At 45.3% G+C, this 20,127-nt stretch overlaps 2 protein-coding genes across 7 annotated transcripts in view; one reads left to right on the top strand and one right to left on the bottom strand.

Annotated features, from left to right (window-relative positions):
* Ascc1 (activating signal cointegrator 1 complex subunit 1) overlaps positions 1-3,646 on the bottom strand; it is a 97,279-nt gene extending 93,633 nt beyond the window's left edge. For 2 of the 6 annotated variants that reach the window (XM_013351232.1, XM_013351235.2), the window contains exons 1-2: positions 3,552-3,646; positions 1,574-1,715 (exon numbers count right to left, since the gene is read on the bottom strand). In XM_013351232.1, coding sequence (XP_013206686.1) covers positions 1,574-1,682 — 109 coding nt within the window. In that variant the 5' untranslated portion in view covers positions 1,683-1,715; positions 3,552-3,646. Of the gene's footprint in view, positions 1-1,573; positions 1,716-3,016; positions 3,296-3,551 lie in introns of those variants that run through there. The other 4 variants (XM_013351233.1, XM_013351236.1, XM_013351234.2 and 1 more) reach the window with 3 other exon arrangements.
* Anapc16 (anaphase promoting complex subunit 16) lies at positions 3,358-18,837 on the top strand. Its single transcript, XM_005360060.3, has 4 exons — positions 3,358-3,487; positions 9,404-9,570; positions 14,941-15,015; positions 17,274-18,837. The coding sequence occupies exons 2-4, from the start codon at positions 9,429-9,431 to the stop codon at positions 17,387-17,389; spliced, it is 333 nt and encodes a 110-aa protein (XP_005360117.1). The 5' UTR covers positions 3,358-3,487; positions 9,404-9,428; the 3' UTR covers positions 17,390-18,837.
* The last annotated feature ends 1,290 nt before the right edge of the window (positions 18,838-20,127 follow it).

Genomic DNA, 20,127 nt, shown 5'->3' with positions numbered 1-20,127 from the left:
AGTGCTGGGATTAAAGGCGTGCGCCACCACTGCCCGGCAGAATTACTTTAATAAATTATTAATAAGGATGATACTAAGAGAATTTATTCCTTAAAACCTCAACATAGAGTAAAGAGAGGCCAGGCCTTATGCCTGAAGGAGTTCCAGGCTGAGGCCGGGAGGCTGAGGCAGGAAGAGTATCAGCCTGAGTTATATAGTAAGGATATTGAGAGAGACACACACAAAGAATAAGAATGAAAAAGAGGAGCCCAAGGCTCAAGGCTGACAACACACTGTAAGAAAGATCACAGGGAAAGTGACCCCCAAAGTTAAGGTACGGTAGAAACCCTTAGGAACCAAAAAGGGGCAACTGCAAAGAACTGAAAGGCCCTGCTCTAAACCTAACCACATGGCCATTGCCCTGAAAATGTTTCTAACCCACCTCAACTATTTATTTCTACTTACAAGGTTACCATATGTAAAATAAAGTTAGTTAGGTCTCTGGGACTGTTAATGCATGACTACCAGGAAGAAAGAAAATAACAACAGTTAACATTATCTGACTCTGAACTAAGCCTGCACACGTTTATTTCAATTACTTATATTCTTAGCCACCTTTAATCCCAGCATTCAGGAGGCAGAGGCAGGGAAATCTCTATTAGTTCAATGCCAGCCTGTTCTACAGTGATTCCATGACAGCCAGAGCTACAGGATAAAGAGACTCTGTCTCAAAAAAAAAAAAAAAAAAGCAAAACAAAGCAAAAAATGATGGGCCATGGTGGTGCACACCTTTAATCTCAGCACTCAGGAGGCAGAGGCAGGTGGATCTCTGAGTTTACAGAGTTCCAGGACAGCCAGAGATACACAGAGAAACCCTGTCTCAAAAATAATTCATTCATTTATTCATTCATTCGGTCATTCATTTATTCATTCACTCATTCATATTCTTTCACAGGCAGAGATTTAATTTTGACCCAGAATATTTTTTTTTTCAAGACAGGGTTTCTCTGTGGTTTTGGAGCCTGTTCTGGAACTAGCTCTTGTAGACCAGGCTGGTCTCAAACTCACAGAGATCTGCCTGCCTCTGCCTTCCGAGTGCTTGGATTAAAGGCATGCGCCACCACCACCAGGCTTTGACCCAGAATATTAAAAGTTAGTAGTAATAACTAACTGCAATTTCTTCACACAGGGGCTCTGCAGCTAGGAGCCCTTAACGCTCTTGCAAATGACCTGAGTTCAGTTCCCAGCACCCCACACTGGGCAGCTCACAACCACCTGTAACTCCAGCTCCAGGAGATCCAGCACCCTCTTCAGGCTTCTTTGGACACCCATGATCATATCTACGTAAGTGCACGCATGCCCACGTGCACACACACACACACACACCCGTCTAAAAATAATAATGAGTAAAATTACTCCTCATCGCATTGAAGCTTCTGTACAAGATGAAATATGTCTTGGCTTAGGAAATGCAACCAAGAACGGCTCACTTGAGAGCGGCTTTGTCAGGGTCACCAGACAGCAGGAAACAAAGAACTGCCCTACAGTACAAGAACATTTACTTCTCATCTGGCCTAAGAGCAACGAGGGTTACCTTGATAGAAACCCTCATCTTCTTCTTGGTGATAGTTCTTTTCCTGGATGGGATTCTTCCTGTAATTCCGTCCATCGAGTGTTATAATCTGTGGGCGGAGAACATCCATGACACTTTCTCCAAAGGATGCTCTAGTAAAGTCCTGAAAAAGACAAACCATCTTTAAAGCTTATGTGGGTAAGATGACTGAACAGGTAATGGCACTTGCTCCCAAGGCTGATGACCCACATGGCAGAAGAAGAAAACTTGACTCCTACAGGCTGTCCTCTGAACATGCAGCCAGAAAGCACAGGCGCAGACAAAATAAATAAATGGAATAAAATAATTAAGCCGGGGGGTGGTGGTACATGCCTTTAATCCCAGCACTCGGGAGGCAGAGACAGGCGGATCTCTGTGAGTTTAAGGGCAGCCTGGTTAACAAGACCTAGTTCCAGAACAGGCTCCAAAGCTACACAGACAAACCCTGTCTCAAAAAAAACAAACAAAAAACATTAAATTAAAAGCCTCCATTTTATGGACCATTATGTATGCCTGAATGACATAACTGGGCAGTAATTTATAGCACATCCTATGAAGAATATTGTTGCTTTTCATTGGCCTGCCGCTGCATGTAAACTTTTATAAGGCAAGGACTGCATTTCCTATCATTTATTACATCCCCGACTCACTCTAGACAGTGATTTGTAATCAGCCCTCCAATAAGAGGCATTAGTAGTATACAACCTGCCAGTGACTTTGAGAGAACATAGGTATCTGATTACTTGAACCTAAAGGTGAGTGCAGTCTTGACATCTACCTAACCATAGGCAAAGTGCGTCGTTCTTCCTATCCAACATAATAACAAAATGAGGAGCCATTCAAACAATACCCACGGAAGAGTGCTAAGTTTGTGTAAAGGCGTTAGAAATGCCTAACAATCAAATGTAATTTCCCTATCAAAATACAACTCAAATATGATTTAACACAGTCTCAGACCAACACATCAGTTAGAAGGAACAGTTTATGGAGGTCGCTGCCCTACCAAGTGCTGTATCACTTCCTGAGAAAAGCAAAACGCCTAGTCACCACTTGAGTCAAGAGTTGGGAAATAAAGGCCCCTTATGAAGTAGCGGTGGTTAAGTCCAACCTATGTTCCCATCACAGATGGCTGGGTCTTCAAGCACATGTACTTAAAAGTGCCAAAGAAAACACTGCAAGCCCAACCCTCTGCCAAGTCGCTAATCGGGAGCCGCCAGCACAAAACCAAGGCGAGGGGTTGTGCTTTTGAGAACACAGAACGTCAACGTTCACGAGAGGATGCAATTATCAACAGCCTCGACATGACACCCTGGTGGGCGGCTATTCCTTTAGCCTGCCCTCCCCACCTAGGAACAAAAGTAGTAGCCTTTGACCAGGAAAGTTGGGGCCCTGAGAGCGAGGTGGCTGTGGTGCACACTCATCTACCTTTCCTGCGCAGCTCCGGGCAGAGAGACTGCGCACAAGGACGGAAACCGACTAGCCAGCCCTGTGTCTTGGAGACTGGGAGGAGAAGCATATATGTCTTCGTGTAACTATCGTGGGAGAAGTGGAAGTCCTAAACTATAAGAGAAAACAAAGAACCCCTACGCCAGAGGCAGGTACCAGAAAACACCGCAGCAGCAAGATAACCAGAACCCCCGAGAAGGTGACAGGGTGGGAGTGACCCGGAAGTGTTCCCCGAAAGCTCGCTCTCCGCCCAGCTCCGGTCACGCCCTCGGTGCGCACGCGCGATAGCCTCGACACCACCTCCCCACCCCCCCACCCACGGCACAGGGACGGGCGCACACAGAGCGGGCGGGCGGGCATGCGCACGCCACCGTCTACGTCGTAGTGAAAGAAGCTGCGCTGCTTGGTCCAAAGGGCGGGGCTTTCAGTCAAAGTACACAAGCTACTCAGGTAAGTAGCCAAGGCTTCCAGAACCTTTGGTGGTTCGATGGGGCGTTGAGCCCCACGATCCTACCTGCCAGGACTAACAGAGGGTGGAAGGAGACCCTGGAGGCTCTCCCGCGCCGGGCGTGTGCAAGGCGCTGTCCTCCGACTGAGCGTGCGCGCGGAGGGTTGGCGCCTGCGCAGTGGGGCTGCCGCGAGCCCCCCTCCCCCCCCCCCCCCCCCGCTTCCTCCCGAGTTGCTGGGTGGGAAGCGTGCCTTGGGTGGAGTCAGCGTAACCAGGACTAGTGTGCTGACTCTTCCCCATCCCGGTTCTTCTTTCAACCCAGAGGTGCTGCATCTATTTGATTTGGGTGATAACCCGTCTGTTGAGGTGGAACACACAGGAAGGATCTGTGGGTCCGACAACAACGTTTGTCATAATTAGCCTTCGTACTAGATCCGATCGACTTAAGTATCTGGTTTGTTCTAAGACTTAATTTTAACAAAACTTTGCTTTGTTTTGTTTGCTTTTAAGAAAATAAGCATAGGGGGCTGGAGAGATGGCTCAGCGATCAAGAGCATTGCCTGCTCTTCCAAAGGTCCTGAGTTCAATTCCCAGCAACCACGTGGTGGCTCACAAGCATCTGAAATGAGATCTGATGCCCTCTTCTGGCCTGCAGGCAGACACACAGACAGAATATTGTATACATAATAAAATTTTTAAAGAAAAGAAGCATAAGGTAATTTATGAGTGCAAGGTCATTTCTGTCTTACACAAAGTAAGTATTTAACCGAGCCATATTGTGTCCCACAAATGTTCCTTTTCCTCTGAGCTGTTCTGCTGTCAGCAGCCCCAAATTCCAGGATGTTCAATTATCAGCATTCAGCAAACTCTACTGAGTGTTTCTTATGGGCCTGGCAACCTCCTGGGAAGCAAAAGTTGTATACTCTGCACAGTGAAAACAACCAGAACGGACTGACCTTCGTGACTTCGACCATCTCCGTCCCCTGCAGTCTCTACTGAGCTGCCAGCTCCTGTTCTATGATTTATAAATCATTAATTTGTCCAGGAAACATTGTGATAAGGGATTTATACGATGCCTCAAGGATACATAAGCGATTTGTGTCCTGCTTTCCAACTTGACAAGATCCTTTCCACTGCCTTCCACATACTAAGCAAATGCTCTACCACTGAACTGTATGTCTCCAGTCCCAAGATCACAGATGAGATTTTTACATGTGTATGTGCCCATTTATGCAGAGCCTTGAAGCTTATGTCTGATGTCTTCTTCCATAGCTTTCATAACTTCCCTGAACCCAGAATGGGTCCATTCCCACTAATCTAGCTACCCGTCCTGCTATTGGGAGTTGCTTATCTTTAACTCCCCAGTGCTGGGGTTACAGGCAGCTCCCACACCTGCAAAGCTGGTAAGTGAGGTCCGGGAATCCCCAACTCCTCCAGTGCAAGCACTTTCTCCATGGAGCCATCTTCGCAGACCGGGTGCAGAACAAGATGAGAAGTGAGCATGCCCCAGACTGAGGGTGTAGCCCAGAGGTAGAATGTGTGAGGTGCATAACAGATAAGGCTGTCAGCCTTCCCAGCAGACAGACCCTTCCCTTCCAGGAGTCTCAACATAGCTATGTCAAAGAGAATCTGAAATACTTGGCTCTGCATCAGGAAAAGTGGGTGTGATCGTGCATGCCTTAATTCTAACACTCAGTAGGCCAACCCTACAGGGTCTGGGCTACAAAGCAATAGTCTTAAAAAATTAATTAATTTTAAAAAGCTGGTGCCAGTGTCTATTACTGGTTTTTGTTTCTTCTTAAGATATTGTTTTTCCTAAGCCTGAAGCTGTTTTAGTTGCTTTGCCTGTATTGATCTAACCTTCGTAACACTTCTATAAGGTAGGCGCTATTATTGATTCCATTTTACAGGTGAGGCGTCTAAGGAAGAAAAAAGTCAACTGATTTGATTTGTCCACTCACACAGCAGATAGCAAAGCCAAAATTGGTTGGTTGGTTGGTTTTGTTTTTTCAAGACAGGGTTTCTTCTGTGTATCTTTGGCTGTCCCTGGAACTTACTCAGTAGACCAGGCTGTCCTCTATCTCACAGTGATCTGCCTGCCTCTGCCTCCCGTAGTGCTGGGATTAAAGGCATGAGCCACCATACCCAGTGGCAGCCAGTTTTTTAATAGCTTATTGTTTAATGATTTATTTACTTTTATTTGCATGTGTATCTGTGTGGTGTGTGTGTGTTTGTGTGTGTGTGTGTGTGTGTGTGTGTGTTTGTGTGTGACCGTGACCAAGGAGGCTAGAAGACAGCAAGATCACCCAGAGCTGGGCTTGCAGGTGAATGTGAGCCACCAAACTCCAGTCCCCTGCAAGAGCAGCAAACACTCTTCACCTCTGAGCCAACTCTACCGCCGCCCCCACAGTCATCCCTCAATCTCTGTGCTAGCTTGCTCTCGTGCACAACAGCATATCAGCAAGCCATTGCTTCAGATATTAGGTGACCTTTAGGAAGTCAGTGGTTCCTGTGAGCTGTGTGAGCATGCTATGAACATGCTTAAATGCGTGGCTACTTATAATGACACTGATCACTTAGTTCATCCCTATGCTCAGCATTTAGAGTCTAGGGTTTGTTGTTAGCTTAACTCCTGATGGCATTCAGAACTAGAGACTGGAGTTGTAGCTCAGGGTGGAACCTGTGGAACATTCACAGGACCTGACTCCTCCTCCAGCACCAGCAAGAGAAGAAACAAACAAAAAACCTTAACAAATGTTTAGAACCAGGGATCTTACTTGTGTGTCTCTGCGTCTCAGCAGAAAACAGCTTATTTAAAGTTAATCTTGCACTGATTTCGAGCTCTTTTTTTCACCCCGACTGTTTTTTATATGGAGCAATAGTAGTTTGGAGAATTGGGAAGAAAATAGGACGAAAGGAAGTTCCTTTGATGACCTTCAGTTACAGAGTCACTGTGGCTAGCCTTCGAAGTTAGCTGGCCACTGCTTGGGTGCTCTGTCAGGCAGCTGATCTCAAAATACAAAACACAAAGCGTTCACAACTAAATGGAACATTATCAGGGTGGAAGTTGAAGAGATCATAGTTTAAAATCTTAATTGAGAAAAATAAACAATTCTCAGAGGTTTCTGCTCTGAGCTGGGGGGGGGGGGAGTAAATCCAGAGCTGCTCTCTGGGGAAGAGACTGAATGGTCTACGTGCTTTATTTGATCCCACCAGGAATCCAGTTAGAGATTTGGACCCGGTACATCAATACTTAAGTCTCTTTTAAGGAACACTTAAAACTTTACCAGGCTCTGTTTTGAGCCAGTATGGTGCAAAGTAGTAGTTAGAAATTCCACACAAAAGATTGCTTGCCCTGATGCATATGAGTGCAATTCAGAAAGTAACCCAAGAGCAAAATTAAAAGTATCATTACTGAGCTGGGCATGGTGGCCATGCCTTTGATACCAGCACTGAGAAGCAGGCAGAATTCTGTGAGTTTGAGGCCAACCTAGACTACATAGCAAGTTCTAGGACTGGACAGCCAGGGCTACATAGTGAGTGCCTATTTAAAAACAAAACTTTCTTTAAAAAGTTAGAAAGCTAGAAAGCTATTAATGAGTTTGCCTTTATAATAGTCTATTTCGTTATTCCATGTCAGTGTTCATTAGTGCAACCTATGGGTAACCATATGGCGGAACTAGAAAGCAAGCTCTTCTTCTCTGACAACCATGTGACACTGCCACATCCTTGGGAGACAGCAGCACCATCTCAGACTTCTTTACAGTTTTCCTCAGAAGGAAGCCTGATGCTCTGGACAGAAGGGGTTTACAGGAACGTAGCATTCTCTAGTATTTTTCTGTTTTGTTTTTAAAAAATGAGTTTTGACTTTTTAAGCATTCTCAATTGAAACTAGAGCCTTGGATGATGGAAGCGTGTGCCCCCCCCCCCACTGAGCTCTGCTCCCCAGGTATGCCAGAACTTGGGGGGAGCTTGAGTGAAAGCCATTCAGCAAAATTTTCTCTGACCGTAACAGAGGGGAGCTGTTTTCATTGGGGCTTTTGTTTGTCTACTTTGTTTTTCGCTTGTTTGTTGGGTTTTTTGTTTGTTTTATTTGTTGTTTTAGTTTTTAGTTTGGTTTTTTTGAGGGATCCAATGTATCCCAGACAGACCTGGAACCAAAGGTGAACATGAACTTCTGCACCTCCTACCTCTACCTCCCAGGTGCTAGAATTTTACTTCTTTTCCTCCATGGCTTGTTTATATGATGCTAGGAACTGAGCCCAGGGGAAATTTTCCCCAACCCTGGAAAATTCATTTTAAAGATCATTTTTAAGCCAGACAAGGTAGCACATGGCTGTAATCCCAGCGCTTGAGACACTGACAAAGTGACATGGCCTTGAGTTTGATTCAGGGCAGACCAAGCTACACAGTTAGTTCAGACTTTCTTTATAAATAAATAGTTAAAACCTATGTGATGTAAAAATAAGCTATTGTCTGTTGTTATTGAAACAGACTCCTGGCTATGTAGTCCCCTGCCTCAGGCTCCTGAAAATCTGGAACTTTCCATACTGGTGCATATCACTGCTACCATGTAAAGTCATTTGTTCACTGGAGTACTAGAATCCATTATCTGGTGAGAGACCACAAGCCACATGGTTTTACTGAAATTGTATTTAACATTTAAAAGTGGACATATAGCTCTTCAGTTACGGTAATAGCCACATGAGCCTCACGGCCGCCTTATTAGACAAAACAAGACTATCAGAACATTTCCATGGTGACAGTTCTAGATGGCATAAACAAAATGGTAGTAACCATTTTAAAATTTACAGTAGCCACGCCATAGTAGCACACACCTTTAATCCCAAACACTTGGGAAGCAGAGGAAGGTGGATCTCTGAGTTCGAGGCCATTCTGGTCTACAGAGCTAGTTCAGTACAGCCAAGACTACACAAAGAAACCCTGTCACCCAAAACAACAACAAAAATGTGTGTGTGTGTGTGTGTGTGTGTGTGTGTGTGTGTGTATGTATGTGTGTAATGACTTCATATGCTTCTGAGATCATGTTCTTGTTCTGAAGTTTTGTAGGAAGTCAGCACTGGAATCTGGGTTTTCAGATATGATGGCACAGGACTAAGCCCAAAGATACTCAGTTCATAAAGAGCTGTGATTTCTGAGATCCTTTCCTGAATTATTTTGTTCCAGTTTTTGGTCGCCATCAAGTGTTAGATTTAGGCATTGCATTTAGGTGAACCGGTTAACAGTTTCTCAATGAAAGTGCCAATATGTATTTCCTAACCGATTCCCTTCCTTGGGAACAGAACACAATGTTATTTTGGACTCTTATTTGGAAAACTTGATAAGTGAACTTCTTGGTATGGCTTAGTGAGGATGTACCCAAGACAGACTGTCCTGTGGAGCAGGAATATTTATCCTTGGGTCCATTTCTGCCTTGGCACTGACATATCGCCCTTCATAACTCATTAATCATCCACACTCAATTCCAATGGTACAACTTGCTAATGGGAAAAACTAGGACTCTTTTTTTTTTTTTAATTTTTTTTTTTTTTTTTTTTTGGTGGGGAGGGGAATTCTTTTTTTGGACATGGTTTCTCTGTATGACAGCTCTGGATATCCTGGAACTTGGTTTGTAGACCAGGCTGGCCTCAAACTCACAGAGATCTGATGTAGGCACCTGCCTCTGCCTCCTGAGTGCTGGGATTAAAGGCATGACCCACCAGACCCAGCTTGACAAGCTATTCTTAAACATGTTTTTACTTCAAAACCTAAGTAACATTATAAAAAAAAAAAAAAAAAAAAAAAAAAAAACTATATTCGGAGAGAGGATGGGGAAAGCTGGCCGTACTGGGCTAGGATGAAATATAGTCAACCTGACTTTTATACACCTTCCGGTTGCTGTTTTCTATTTCCTCTAGTGAAGAGAGAATTCTGCTGGAGGGAATGGCTGCCTCCTCATCCTCGTCGTCAGCTGGCGGGGTCAGTGGGAGCTCTGTCACTGGTTCTGGCTTCAGCGTTTCAGACCTTGCCCCACCGCGGAAAGCTCTGTTCACCTACCCTAAAGGAGCCGGAGAGATGTTAGAAGGTGAGCTCACGCTGTGTTTGCTGAGCACTCGGCTGCAGACCTTCAGTGCATGTGAAGTGTAAAGCAGCGGGGTGCGGGGCTCAAGCCCTTGAATGGCACTGGTGCCAGGAGCCCTCTCCATGCCCAGCTCCAGGTTGCCTTGTTGTGGCAACCTGTTCAATGTATTTTCTTTTTAGTGAGTATCTACAGATAGATTAACCCCACCAGACAGGCCCAAAGGGAAATAAAAGGCAATGCATTTACCTCTGTGAAGGTGACTCTTGCGGCCAGCCCACGGCAGGACATCGCTGTGTGACTGCATGGTTTTTATAGCACTGGAGACAGATTTGCAACCACCATCTTATCACACACTTGCAGACTGCCTGGCTAGAAATAGGTCACAGGCAGTGGTCATAAAACAGTGCTGGTGACCAGAATCCATCAGGTTTATGTTAAGCTAGACTGGTAATTCATTGAAGGAGCATCAAACTCACAAGAGACACTTAAAATGAGCGTGTCTTGCTTGGCAGGTGAATCTCTGAATTCTAGGCCAGTCTTGTCTACAGAGTGAATTCATTGGCCAGCCACAGCTGTACAACGAGACCCTTTTTCTTTTCCAAAAAGATAAAATGCATGTGTCTGGATTCGCCCTAGAGATCCTCAATTATACTAGGACAGGAATCTTTGGTTTTTGACCAGAGTCCAGGGCCTTCTCACGAGGGAGTCTTCCCATCCTTGAAAAACATTGAAAAACATTGGCAAATGCTTTTACACTTGAGTCGAGCATTTTTGTGTTGAATTATAAAATGGTCTTTTTTAATTTAAATCTTGCATGGTTTGCATGGATATATTTTTTAATATTTATTTATTTATTATGTATACAATGTTCTGTCTGTATGCCTGAAGGCCAGAAGAGGGTATCAGGCCCCATTACAGATGGTTGTGAGCCACCATGTGGTTGCTGGGAATTGAACTCAGGACCTTTGGAAGAGCAGGCAATGCTCTTAACCACTGAGCCATCTCTCCAGCCCACATGGATATATTTTAAAACAATTAGAAGATGTCTCTGAGAAAGGCACCAACTATTATTTGGGCCTGGTTTTGGGGGGGGGGTGATCATTTATATTTATATCAGATACTTTAAAACAAACAGTTTCAGGTTAAACAGTGCCAAACACCATAACTGGTTTTTTTCCTGTAGTGTTGGAGATTGAACCCAGTGACCTCATGCATGATAGGCAAGCATTCTTTGCCCCAGCTGCATGTCTAGCAAGCCAGGACAAACAGAAGAATCATTTGTGATAGAAAAACAGGCCTAGCACCATAAGGCTCTGGGGTAGATTGCTTGTGATTGGTAGTGAAGCAGCCAGCCATGTGTGATCTGGGAGGTGGTGGATCAGGCATACGCACTTCGGCCCTTGCCTTTTGTTGCCTCCATTTGTGTTAATACTCGCCAGGTCTGACTGGAAGTAGAGGCTTTGTCTCCATATTTGGCACGAAAAGTAAATCTCAACTTTAACTATCTGTAGCAGAGATGTGTCAAGAAAGTTTCCCACAGAACAAACGACAAGTTGAAAGCACTTAAGTTGCTTAGTGAGCTTTATAGAGCAGAAGAGAATCAGTGTCTAACACTGCTTCAAGGAAGACTCATGAAGCTAGTCCTAGCTGGCGTCCTGGGTGGTTTTTGTCCGACCGTTTTCACTGCCTCATGGGGAGTTGATTGGGGTCTGTGGCAGAATAGATAGGTTAGATGTAAGTGCACAGTTGTGGCCCTCCTGCATCCCAGTCATCTTAAAAACTGCTTACACTTAAAGACAGACTAGAAAACAACTGACTTGGCCAAACCAAGGATCTGACATACCATTTAATATCGAAAATAGAAAAAAGGACTGGTGAACCATTTCACCATGTAAAAGTTGCCTGCCACCACACCTGACCACCTGGGTTTAATCCCTGGGTCTCATGGTGGAAGGAGGGGACTGACTCCCAAAAGTTGTCTACCGACCACTCCACAACTTCCAATACATGAATGAATGAATGAATGTCAAATTATAAAAATTGAAAAGTCCACCATTACCCCACAGTATATGCTGGGGTGTGATTCTGCTTTGCCTCCCCTCTCATGAATGCCACTCCTCTGTTCCACACATGCCTCATCTCCATGGATACTGAGGTCAACAGGTGCTCGGGTCTCTTCCGGGAAATGGCATGGTATTTACATATGACTGTGCATATCCTTCCCTGTAGCACTCCTAAATGTGCATTGACAATGGTGTCAGATTGGGAGGTGACACTGTTGTACAGTGAATATGCATGCATCAAACCATTTTTTTCTTCATTCTTGTGTTTATTTTTGAGTCTCGTGTAGTCCAGACTGACCTCTATCTCCTTGAACTCCTTATCCTCCCCCTACTTCCCAAGTGCTGAGATTACAGGTCTATATTACTATGTCTGGCTTCTTCCACGTTGGGGACTAAACTCAAGGCGCAGTGCCAGCTAGATAAGGTACCTTACCAACTAAGCTACGTGCCAGGTCCATTCTTCATACGTCAGTGTCATGGAAGAGGAAAGTGGAAACAAGCTATAGTGATGGATTCAGGTAATCCCAACACTCAGGAGGCTGAGACAGGAGAATGACTGTGAGTTCAGTGATAGCCTGTGCTACCTAGAGACTTCCATACCAGCCTGGGCAATGAGTGGGACTTTCTTTTTTTTTTTTTTTTTAAATATTTATTTATTTATTATGTATACAGTATTCTTTCTGCGTGTATGCCTGAAGGCCAGAAGAGGGCACCAGACCTCATTACAGGTGGTTGTGAGCCACCATGTGGTTGCTGGGAATTGAACGCAGGACCTTTGGTAGAGCACACAATGCTCTTAACCGCTGAGCCATCTCTCCAGCCCTGAGTGGGACTTTCTAAAACGAAAGGGAACAGAGCAAGGTTGGCTTTGAGAGTGAGGAACAAAAGCTTTAGGAGTCAAGGTTGGGTGTGTGTCAGAATCCCAACAGGTTCAACTTGATGTTGCCTGCTCTTAAATCTAGGATAATAAATCCAAACAACCTGTAGTTAATCTCTCACATTAACTTTTTGGTGCATCTGCTGTCTGCTAACAGCAGTACGAAGCAAGCTTTAACAGTCTCCTACCCTCTGCTGAGATTGTTCTCACCCAGTTATTAGTGAGCAAATGAGAGGCTGCCTTCCAGCCCAGAAGTGGCTGTGTTTGAGGAACCTCACTGGCCGCTGGTTTATAAATCACCCGGGATTGTCTCATTTCCTACTGTGAAGTAATACCCTTCAAATGAATTTCCGTAGCCTTGAATTTAATGGAATTAGTGTTAGATGTGGGCTCTTTACTGAACTTTTTCACCCTGATGCACTGCTGCCCAGTGTTTTGATTACGGTTGTAAATACAAAGCAGGTCACCTGGCTGACTCCGCTGGAGAAATCCCAACCTTTAGATCGGTAGATGTTACATCAGATAGGGTGTGGCTTAAGAAGCAGAGGACTTTGTAGTTAACACAAAGCTACACGTGCGCTGGATGAATTCTCTCTCAGGCCTGAAGTATGGGTACCCAGGCACCTTTTTGGAAAATGTGCTTCTATATTTTTGCCTTGGACCTCATCACCAAGAAAGATAGGCCAGTGTGATAATTTATGCATTTTATTCTAGTGGGAAGCAGCACTTCCAGGAGCTTTCCCACGGGCCACTTGATCCTTACAGCCCACTTCCCACAGTTCAGGATCACACCACCTGGGAGGCCAGCTCTGCTTCTCTATGCTTTGCTCTTTGCAAAGTAAACCCTGAGTTGTACTTGAGCTCTTAAGAAGGATGCCAGTGTGTGTGTGTGTTGTTTACCTGCAAGAACATCATAAACTAGGCTGGAGAGATGGCTCAGCAATTAAGAGCACTGGCTGCTCTTCCAGAGGTCCTGAGTTCAATTCCCAGCAACCATATGGTGGCTCACAATCATCTGTAATGAGATTTGGCGCCCTCTTCTGGCGTGCAGGCATACATAGAGGCAAAATGTTGTATACATAGTAAGTAAATCTAAAAAAAAAAAGAACATCATAAGCTGCTTCGTTGGTGCCAAGTTCACACAGCTCCCTTCCCTGGGTGGAATTTGGAGTTATCCACTGCTCTCTGCTCTTACAGATACGCATCATGATGTCATCAGCTTGTCTAGGTCTTTACACCAGTCAGAAGCAAGGGGTGCAGCTGAGCAGCAGCTAGTACACCTGGCATGAAGGCAGTGCTCTAGGCTTGACCCCAGTACCACGAGAAAGAAAGATGAGAAGCCAGGAATGGGAAAGAAACGTGAACTTACAGACTGCTCAACCTAAGAGTGATTTCGATCTCTCTCTCTCTTCCGTTGATTTGAAGTTAATAGACATAGCAGGAAGCCTTTTTTGGTTGTGTGTTCACACCATTCAGATAGTCAGTAGCTGTGCTTTTCCCTTTGACTACCAGGACTTGGAAAGAAAGGTTTGTGTGAAACTCAGCAGGAGGCCAGAATGTGTTGGTAGCTCCCTGTCGCTAAATCCCCGTGACACACCAATCCACGGCTGATGAGTGAGTGCTGACATCTAGCAGTGCTAGTGTGAACTGCTACCTTGAGAGAGACAGCTGTGTCCTCTCTTTCCCTTTGTTTGAGAACTTTGCTAATGAACCACTTGTCCCGGGGGTTTTGCTGCCCTTTAAAACATGGAATTTTCCTACGTGAATTGTGTGTCTTTGGGGATGTGTTTTGCTGGATCAGCCTTTGCACTGACGAGTGTCAGGTTTCCCAATCACCCTCTGAGTATCACGACTGAGCTAGCCACCTTCTTGTTGGCAGGTCTTGGCACCAGCTCAGTGCTAAGGTCTGGGCTTGCACCATTCCCTTATCGTCATTCAAATTGCATGCTTGGTTCAGTTGGAAAGTCAGGGCTACAATTTGTGTTTATAGGATGAAGTTTCCCAGCAGGGTTTTGTGATGGTCATGGTGATACAATTTGATATATTAAAAGCCGACAGCTGTTTTCCCCTTGGCTCTGTTTTTTTAGAATAAAAGTGATTGGAGTTTTGTCGTAAGTCACAAAAGTACCACATAGCTGGGTGTGTCAGCTGCCTTGTTTGCCTGCTGTTCAGGTCAGGAAGGGGGCAATGGTGACCGGGACATCAGGCTAAGGTTTCTTGTTTTTGTAACACTATTTTTGAACTCTCAAACAAATAGGACTATTTTAATATCCTAGCCATAGAAGAGCAGCCTTTGCGGTGCAGCGTTCTAAAGGACCCCTCTGCTCACACCAGAGACGTCTTAGATCGCAGCTGTAGAAACGGGAGAATGGGCAGGCTTGCTTGCTTTTCCAGAATTTATTAAAGCTAACGCCTGTGCCCTTTCTCTTGTAGACGGCTCTGAGAGGTTCCTCTGTGAGTCGGTGTTTAGCTATCAGGTGGCGTCCACGCTTAAACAGGTGAAGCATGGTAAGTGCATGAGCTGCCGTCCTTCCTACAAATGCATGTTCATGGGAAGTGCATGAGCTGCTGTCCTTCCTACAAATGCGTGTTCATGGGAAGCAAGGGGCACACGTTCTGAAAGGTCACTGTGCTGTGACAGAGCCACAAACTGTTTAAATGACTTTCTGAATTGAACACTCTCTTAAGATCTTGTCCAGATTAAAAACCCCCATGGAGGTTTGAAGTCCTGGTTCAGTTCTTTCAGGAGTCGCTGCTTCCTGCTCCTCTGTTCCTTTACCTACCCTTTGTGAGACCCCTTACTGCTTACTGCCCTGGTGTCCATGCAGTACCTGCCCTGTCCACGCTGAGCCCTCGGTGACATGTACACTTCACCAAGTCTCCATCATGGATCAGGAACCATGTCCCCTCCTGCCCGCTCCTCCTAGGAGAAACCCATGGGAGCTTCTAAGTGAATCCCTGTGGCTTGGAAAGCAGGGACCTGTTTATACTGTGTTTTTGTTTTTAGGTGTCTCCTGAGTGCTGGGGTTACAGACATAACTGCCAAGTCTACCTCCATTTTTTAGAATCTAGCGTATACTGAGAATGTGATGACGAGCAATGTCCTTTTCCAGTGCTAGGGCTCAGACGAGCGTGACACTTGCTGGCCATGTGCTCCACCACTGGGGCTCAACTAGCCTCTAAAAGTGGGGTTTTGTTTTGTTTGCTGCTGTTGGTTTTTTGTTGATGTTAATTTTGATTTTTTTATTTTCTGAGACAGGGTTCTGTGTGTATCCCTGGCTGTCCTGGAACTCATTCTGTAGACCAGGCTGACCTTGAACTCAGATCTGCCTGCCTCTGCCTCTCGAGTGCTGGGATTAAAGGCATGTGCCACCACCACCCAGCTGTATTTTTTTCCTTTATTATTTTTATTATTATTATTTTCTCACTCTAGAACTCACTATGTAGCCCAGGCTGGCCTAGAACTCTGAGCAATTCTTCTACCTCCGCTTCCCAAGTACTTGAACCAGCATTCCTTGCTTCTTGCTACTTTTAATCTCTCTTTCCCGCCCTCCCCATCTCTGTGTGTGTATCTCCCTTTACTGTATCTGTTTCTCTGTCTTCCCTCACCCCCGTCTCTGTATATGTTTATGTCTGTCTTTCTCTTACATGTGTGTTTTTTTTACTTTTTTAAATGAAGACAGGGGGAGTTTATTAAGGAATTTGAGAGTCTTGCTACAGGGAGCTACTTCCATACAGAAATAGAACCCTGCTTTCTTTTGGGAGAAACGGACAGGAAACATTAAGATACAGATTTAAGCATAGAGATTTCTAGAAAGAGAAACCCTTAGGAAAAGGAGAGTATATACCCAGGAGAGTCACACATGTATTTCTTAATAATTGCATTTAAGGGGCTGGAGAGATGGCTCAGCGGTTAAGAGCATTGCCTGCTCTTCCAAAGGTCCTGAGTTCAATTCCCAGCAACCACATGGTGGCTCACGTCTGTAATGGTGCCCTCTTCTGGCCTTCAGGCATACACACAGAAAGAATATTGCATACATAAATAAATAAATATAAAAAAATAATAATTGCATTTAAAATTACTTTAATATAAAAAGCTTTCCAGACTCAGAGAAAGAACAGATTTGTCAAGGAAAGGGTTGAGCCTGAAGGGAGATAAAGGGATGGAGGACCTTGATGGATTAACACAGCAGGAGAAAATAGAAAAACATTCAGATAAGGGGCTGGAGAGATGCCTCAGCAATTAAGAGCACTGGCTGTTCTTCCAGAGGACCTGGGTTTCATTCCCAGGACCTACGTGGTGCCTGGCAAGCATCTGTAACTTTAGTTCCAGGGGATATGACACCTTCTCCTGGCTTCTTAGACACATACACATATACACATAAATAATAAAACATAATGAGAATGAGTGGATTCAGGAAGACACCCAATACCAACCTCTGACCACTAGGTGCCTGACACACATGCGCACACGTGTATGCACACACATCAAGGGCAGTACTCACGGAAGCTGATGCCGCTCAGTGGCAGCACTTGACCCCAGGTTCAGTCCCCACCACTGCAAGCAAAGGGGAGAAGCAGTGCAGATGAATGGAGAATGGCTGGAAGTGTTCCTGGTCTTCAGACCGACATGAAGTCAGACCCCATTACCAAATGTCAAGTGGGAAAGCCCAGCCACAAGTTCTAGACCAGGGGTCACGTTTGTGAGTGGTGACAATCTCATGGGAAATGCCCTGTTTTTTTCTGCCCCTTCTGACTCTTTACAGATCAGCAAGTTGCTCGGATGGAAAAACTGGCTGGCTTGGTGGAAGAGCTGGAGGCTGATGAGTGGCGGTTTAAACCCATCGAGCAGCTGCTGGGGTTCACGCCCTCTTCGGGTTGATGTCGCCTGCGTGGTCGCTCCTAGGGCACAGCCACCCAGAGATTCACAGCTGTACTATGAGCTGCATGTCTGAATTCACATCCTAACTCGGTTCCTCTGTTTCTATTATCAGGCCACAAATGCTCATGTGAGATGTTACTGAGAAGTCTTTCACACGTTTGCTTCTGAAAGTATTGGGAGGCAAGTGCAGGAGGATCTCTGTGAGTTCGAGGCTAGCCCGATCTACATAAAGTTCCAGGACAGCCAGGGCTACATAGAGAGACCCTGTCTCAAAAATAAGAAAAGTAGCTGGGTAGTGGTGGTGCACGCCTTTAATCCCAGCACTCGGGAGGCAGAGGCAGGCGGATCTCTGTCAGTTCGAGACCAGCCTGGTCTACAAGAACTAGTTCCAGGACAGGCCCCAAAAACTACAGAGAAACCCTGTCTCGAAAATAAAAAAATAAAAGTAAAAAATAAAGTATTGTGGATCAGATTAAGGCAGTCCTCTTAGGGAAACAGGAGGGTTGGGATTTCAGAGATAGTGATACAAGTCTCCCAAGCCAGACACATGCCAGAGTTCGCCAACTGATGGCATGCGTCCTGTCATTCATAGAGCACCTGGAAGCTTTCTCCAGTCAAACCCAAGGTCAGGATCCGTAGTCTCATGGTTATGGCCCAAACATTTCTTATCACAGATGAGTATGATTTCAGCTCAGGGTCTATCCAGATGGGGGATTTTAAGGTGTTCTTTCTCCCTCTATTCTTAGACATTTAAATGTTACAGATTATTTTTCTCGCCTCTTATGATATGCTAAATGGTGCTACCCCACCCCATCCCTGCACCCTAAAATTGTTTTTTTAATTTTGTAGCACTTGAAAAAATAAAGTGACCTAATTCCTTTTAGATCCAGAAATCTTTAGTCCAACTCATTGGGGATAGTCTGAAGCCAATGAGCCTGTAAGAGTTCCAGATTGGCACACTTGCCCTTTCAAAGTCCGAGGGATTTGGGACAGAGAAAGAGGTCAGATTACTTTCGTGTTAGAATCTAAAGTCATTTCTCTTAAGTAAACAGATTTGCTTTGCTTCCAAGCTGTTTGCTGATACAGTGTCCACACTTCTGCCGCCTCAGTAGGTAGGATTGATTCTTCCGTTTGTTTGGATCCTTGTCTCGCTCTCTAACGAGGCTGGCCTCAAACTCATAGCAGTCCCCCTGCCTCAGCCTACTAAATGTTAGGATTACCCTCCTCTCTTCACTAGGTTTTTACCCTATGGTAGAGGAAAAACCTGGAAGATAAAGAGGTTGGTTTTGTGCCTAATCATGGGACCCCACACTTAACAATTAGGCGGATTACTATTTTACGTACAGGTTTGCCCTAGCCAGCGTTTACCTTTCTGCTCATCAATTGATAATTTGCACCTGATCTGCTTAGAGTTGCTAAATTATAAATTTAATCCTAGCAGCAATTGGCCTTAATCTCGGGAGTTCAAAATATTTAACACTCACTCCCTGACAGGGAGGAGGAGTTGACCTTGGTAGTTGCTGAGCTCCAAGGAGGTGGAGTTAGAGGAACTGCTCAGAGTCTGTAGCTCTGGCAGAAGATAGTCTTGTAAGTTGGGATGGAGGGACACTGATGGATTACAGAGTCCACTGTTCTTGTCTGAAGCAGTCCAGAGCTTGAGAAGTGCCAGCCCACAGCCCTTGGGTCAGATTTCAGCGAGTCTAGAAGCTGTCGCCCTCATTTCAGATGTGAAACTGCAGCACTGACTCGCCTGCCTTTACCCTCTGGCGTCTGGACTTGACACAGTTTTTTACAGTGTTTAAGGAGGGTGTTTCTTGACGTGACCCTGGACGTTAAAGAGAAGCCAGGCTTGGTAGCACACAATTTAGCACCTGGGAGGAAGCGGGAGGATTAGGATTTCATAGCCAGCCTGGGCTACGTGAGACCCTAAAGAGAAGCTAGAGGGGGTAGAGAATGGAAGAGGAAGCAGAGAGAGACGAGATATCGGGGAGACCTGGGCTGACCAGGTCTTCATTCATGAATTTTTGGTGCGACTCAACCAGCTGCATCTCCAGCCCTGCCAACAGAACCCTGCCTACTTCCTGAAGGTGTTCTGTGTCTCTGCACCTTTCTGTTGGCCATTGTCTCTCACCCACAGTTCTGCTGTGCTTTGGGTTAGAACTGGACTCTCCAGCACAACACCATGAAGAGGACCTTGGAGCCCAGAGCAAGTCAAACACTTCAGATCCAGTCTGCCAGCCCCCAAAGCTGAGACTGTTTAAAACATCCTACTGTATTCCGGTGACCCCAGCCCTAAACCTTGTACAATGAAAATGTCAGGGGCTGGGACAGTGGCTCAGCCAGTAAAGTGTCTCACAAGCACAAGGGACTGAGTGTGATCTCCAGAACCCACATAAAAGCCAGGCATGGCAGCTCACACTCAGGACCCAGCACTGGGGAGACAGAACTAGGCGGATCCTTCAGCCTTGCTGGCAACCAGTCTAACTTGTTTGATTTTGTTTGTTGAGACAGGGTCTTGTGTCCCCAGGTTAGTTCTGAACTCAGGCTTCATATAACCCAGGCTAGTCTTGGACTCCTGATTCCCTTCCCTCTACTTCCAAAGTAGAATTGGCAGGTATATGCTACCAAGCCAACAAGAGCTTTCCATTTTTAACTCTGCATTTAATTACTTAGTATCAATGCTAAAGTTTAGGGTTTAGGAGCTAGAGAGATGGCTCTGTGGTTTAGAGCTCTTGTTG

This window comes from Microtus ochrogaster, linkage group LG2 (assembly GCF_000317375.1).
Source record: "Microtus ochrogaster isolate Prairie Vole_2 linkage group LG2, MicOch1.0, whole genome shotgun sequence".
Taxonomy (NCBI): Eukaryota; Metazoa; Chordata; class Mammalia; order Rodentia; family Cricetidae; genus Microtus; species Microtus ochrogaster.
Note: the sequence above shows the minus strand (reverse complement) of the source record. Positions and strands in the feature narration are given on the sequence as shown.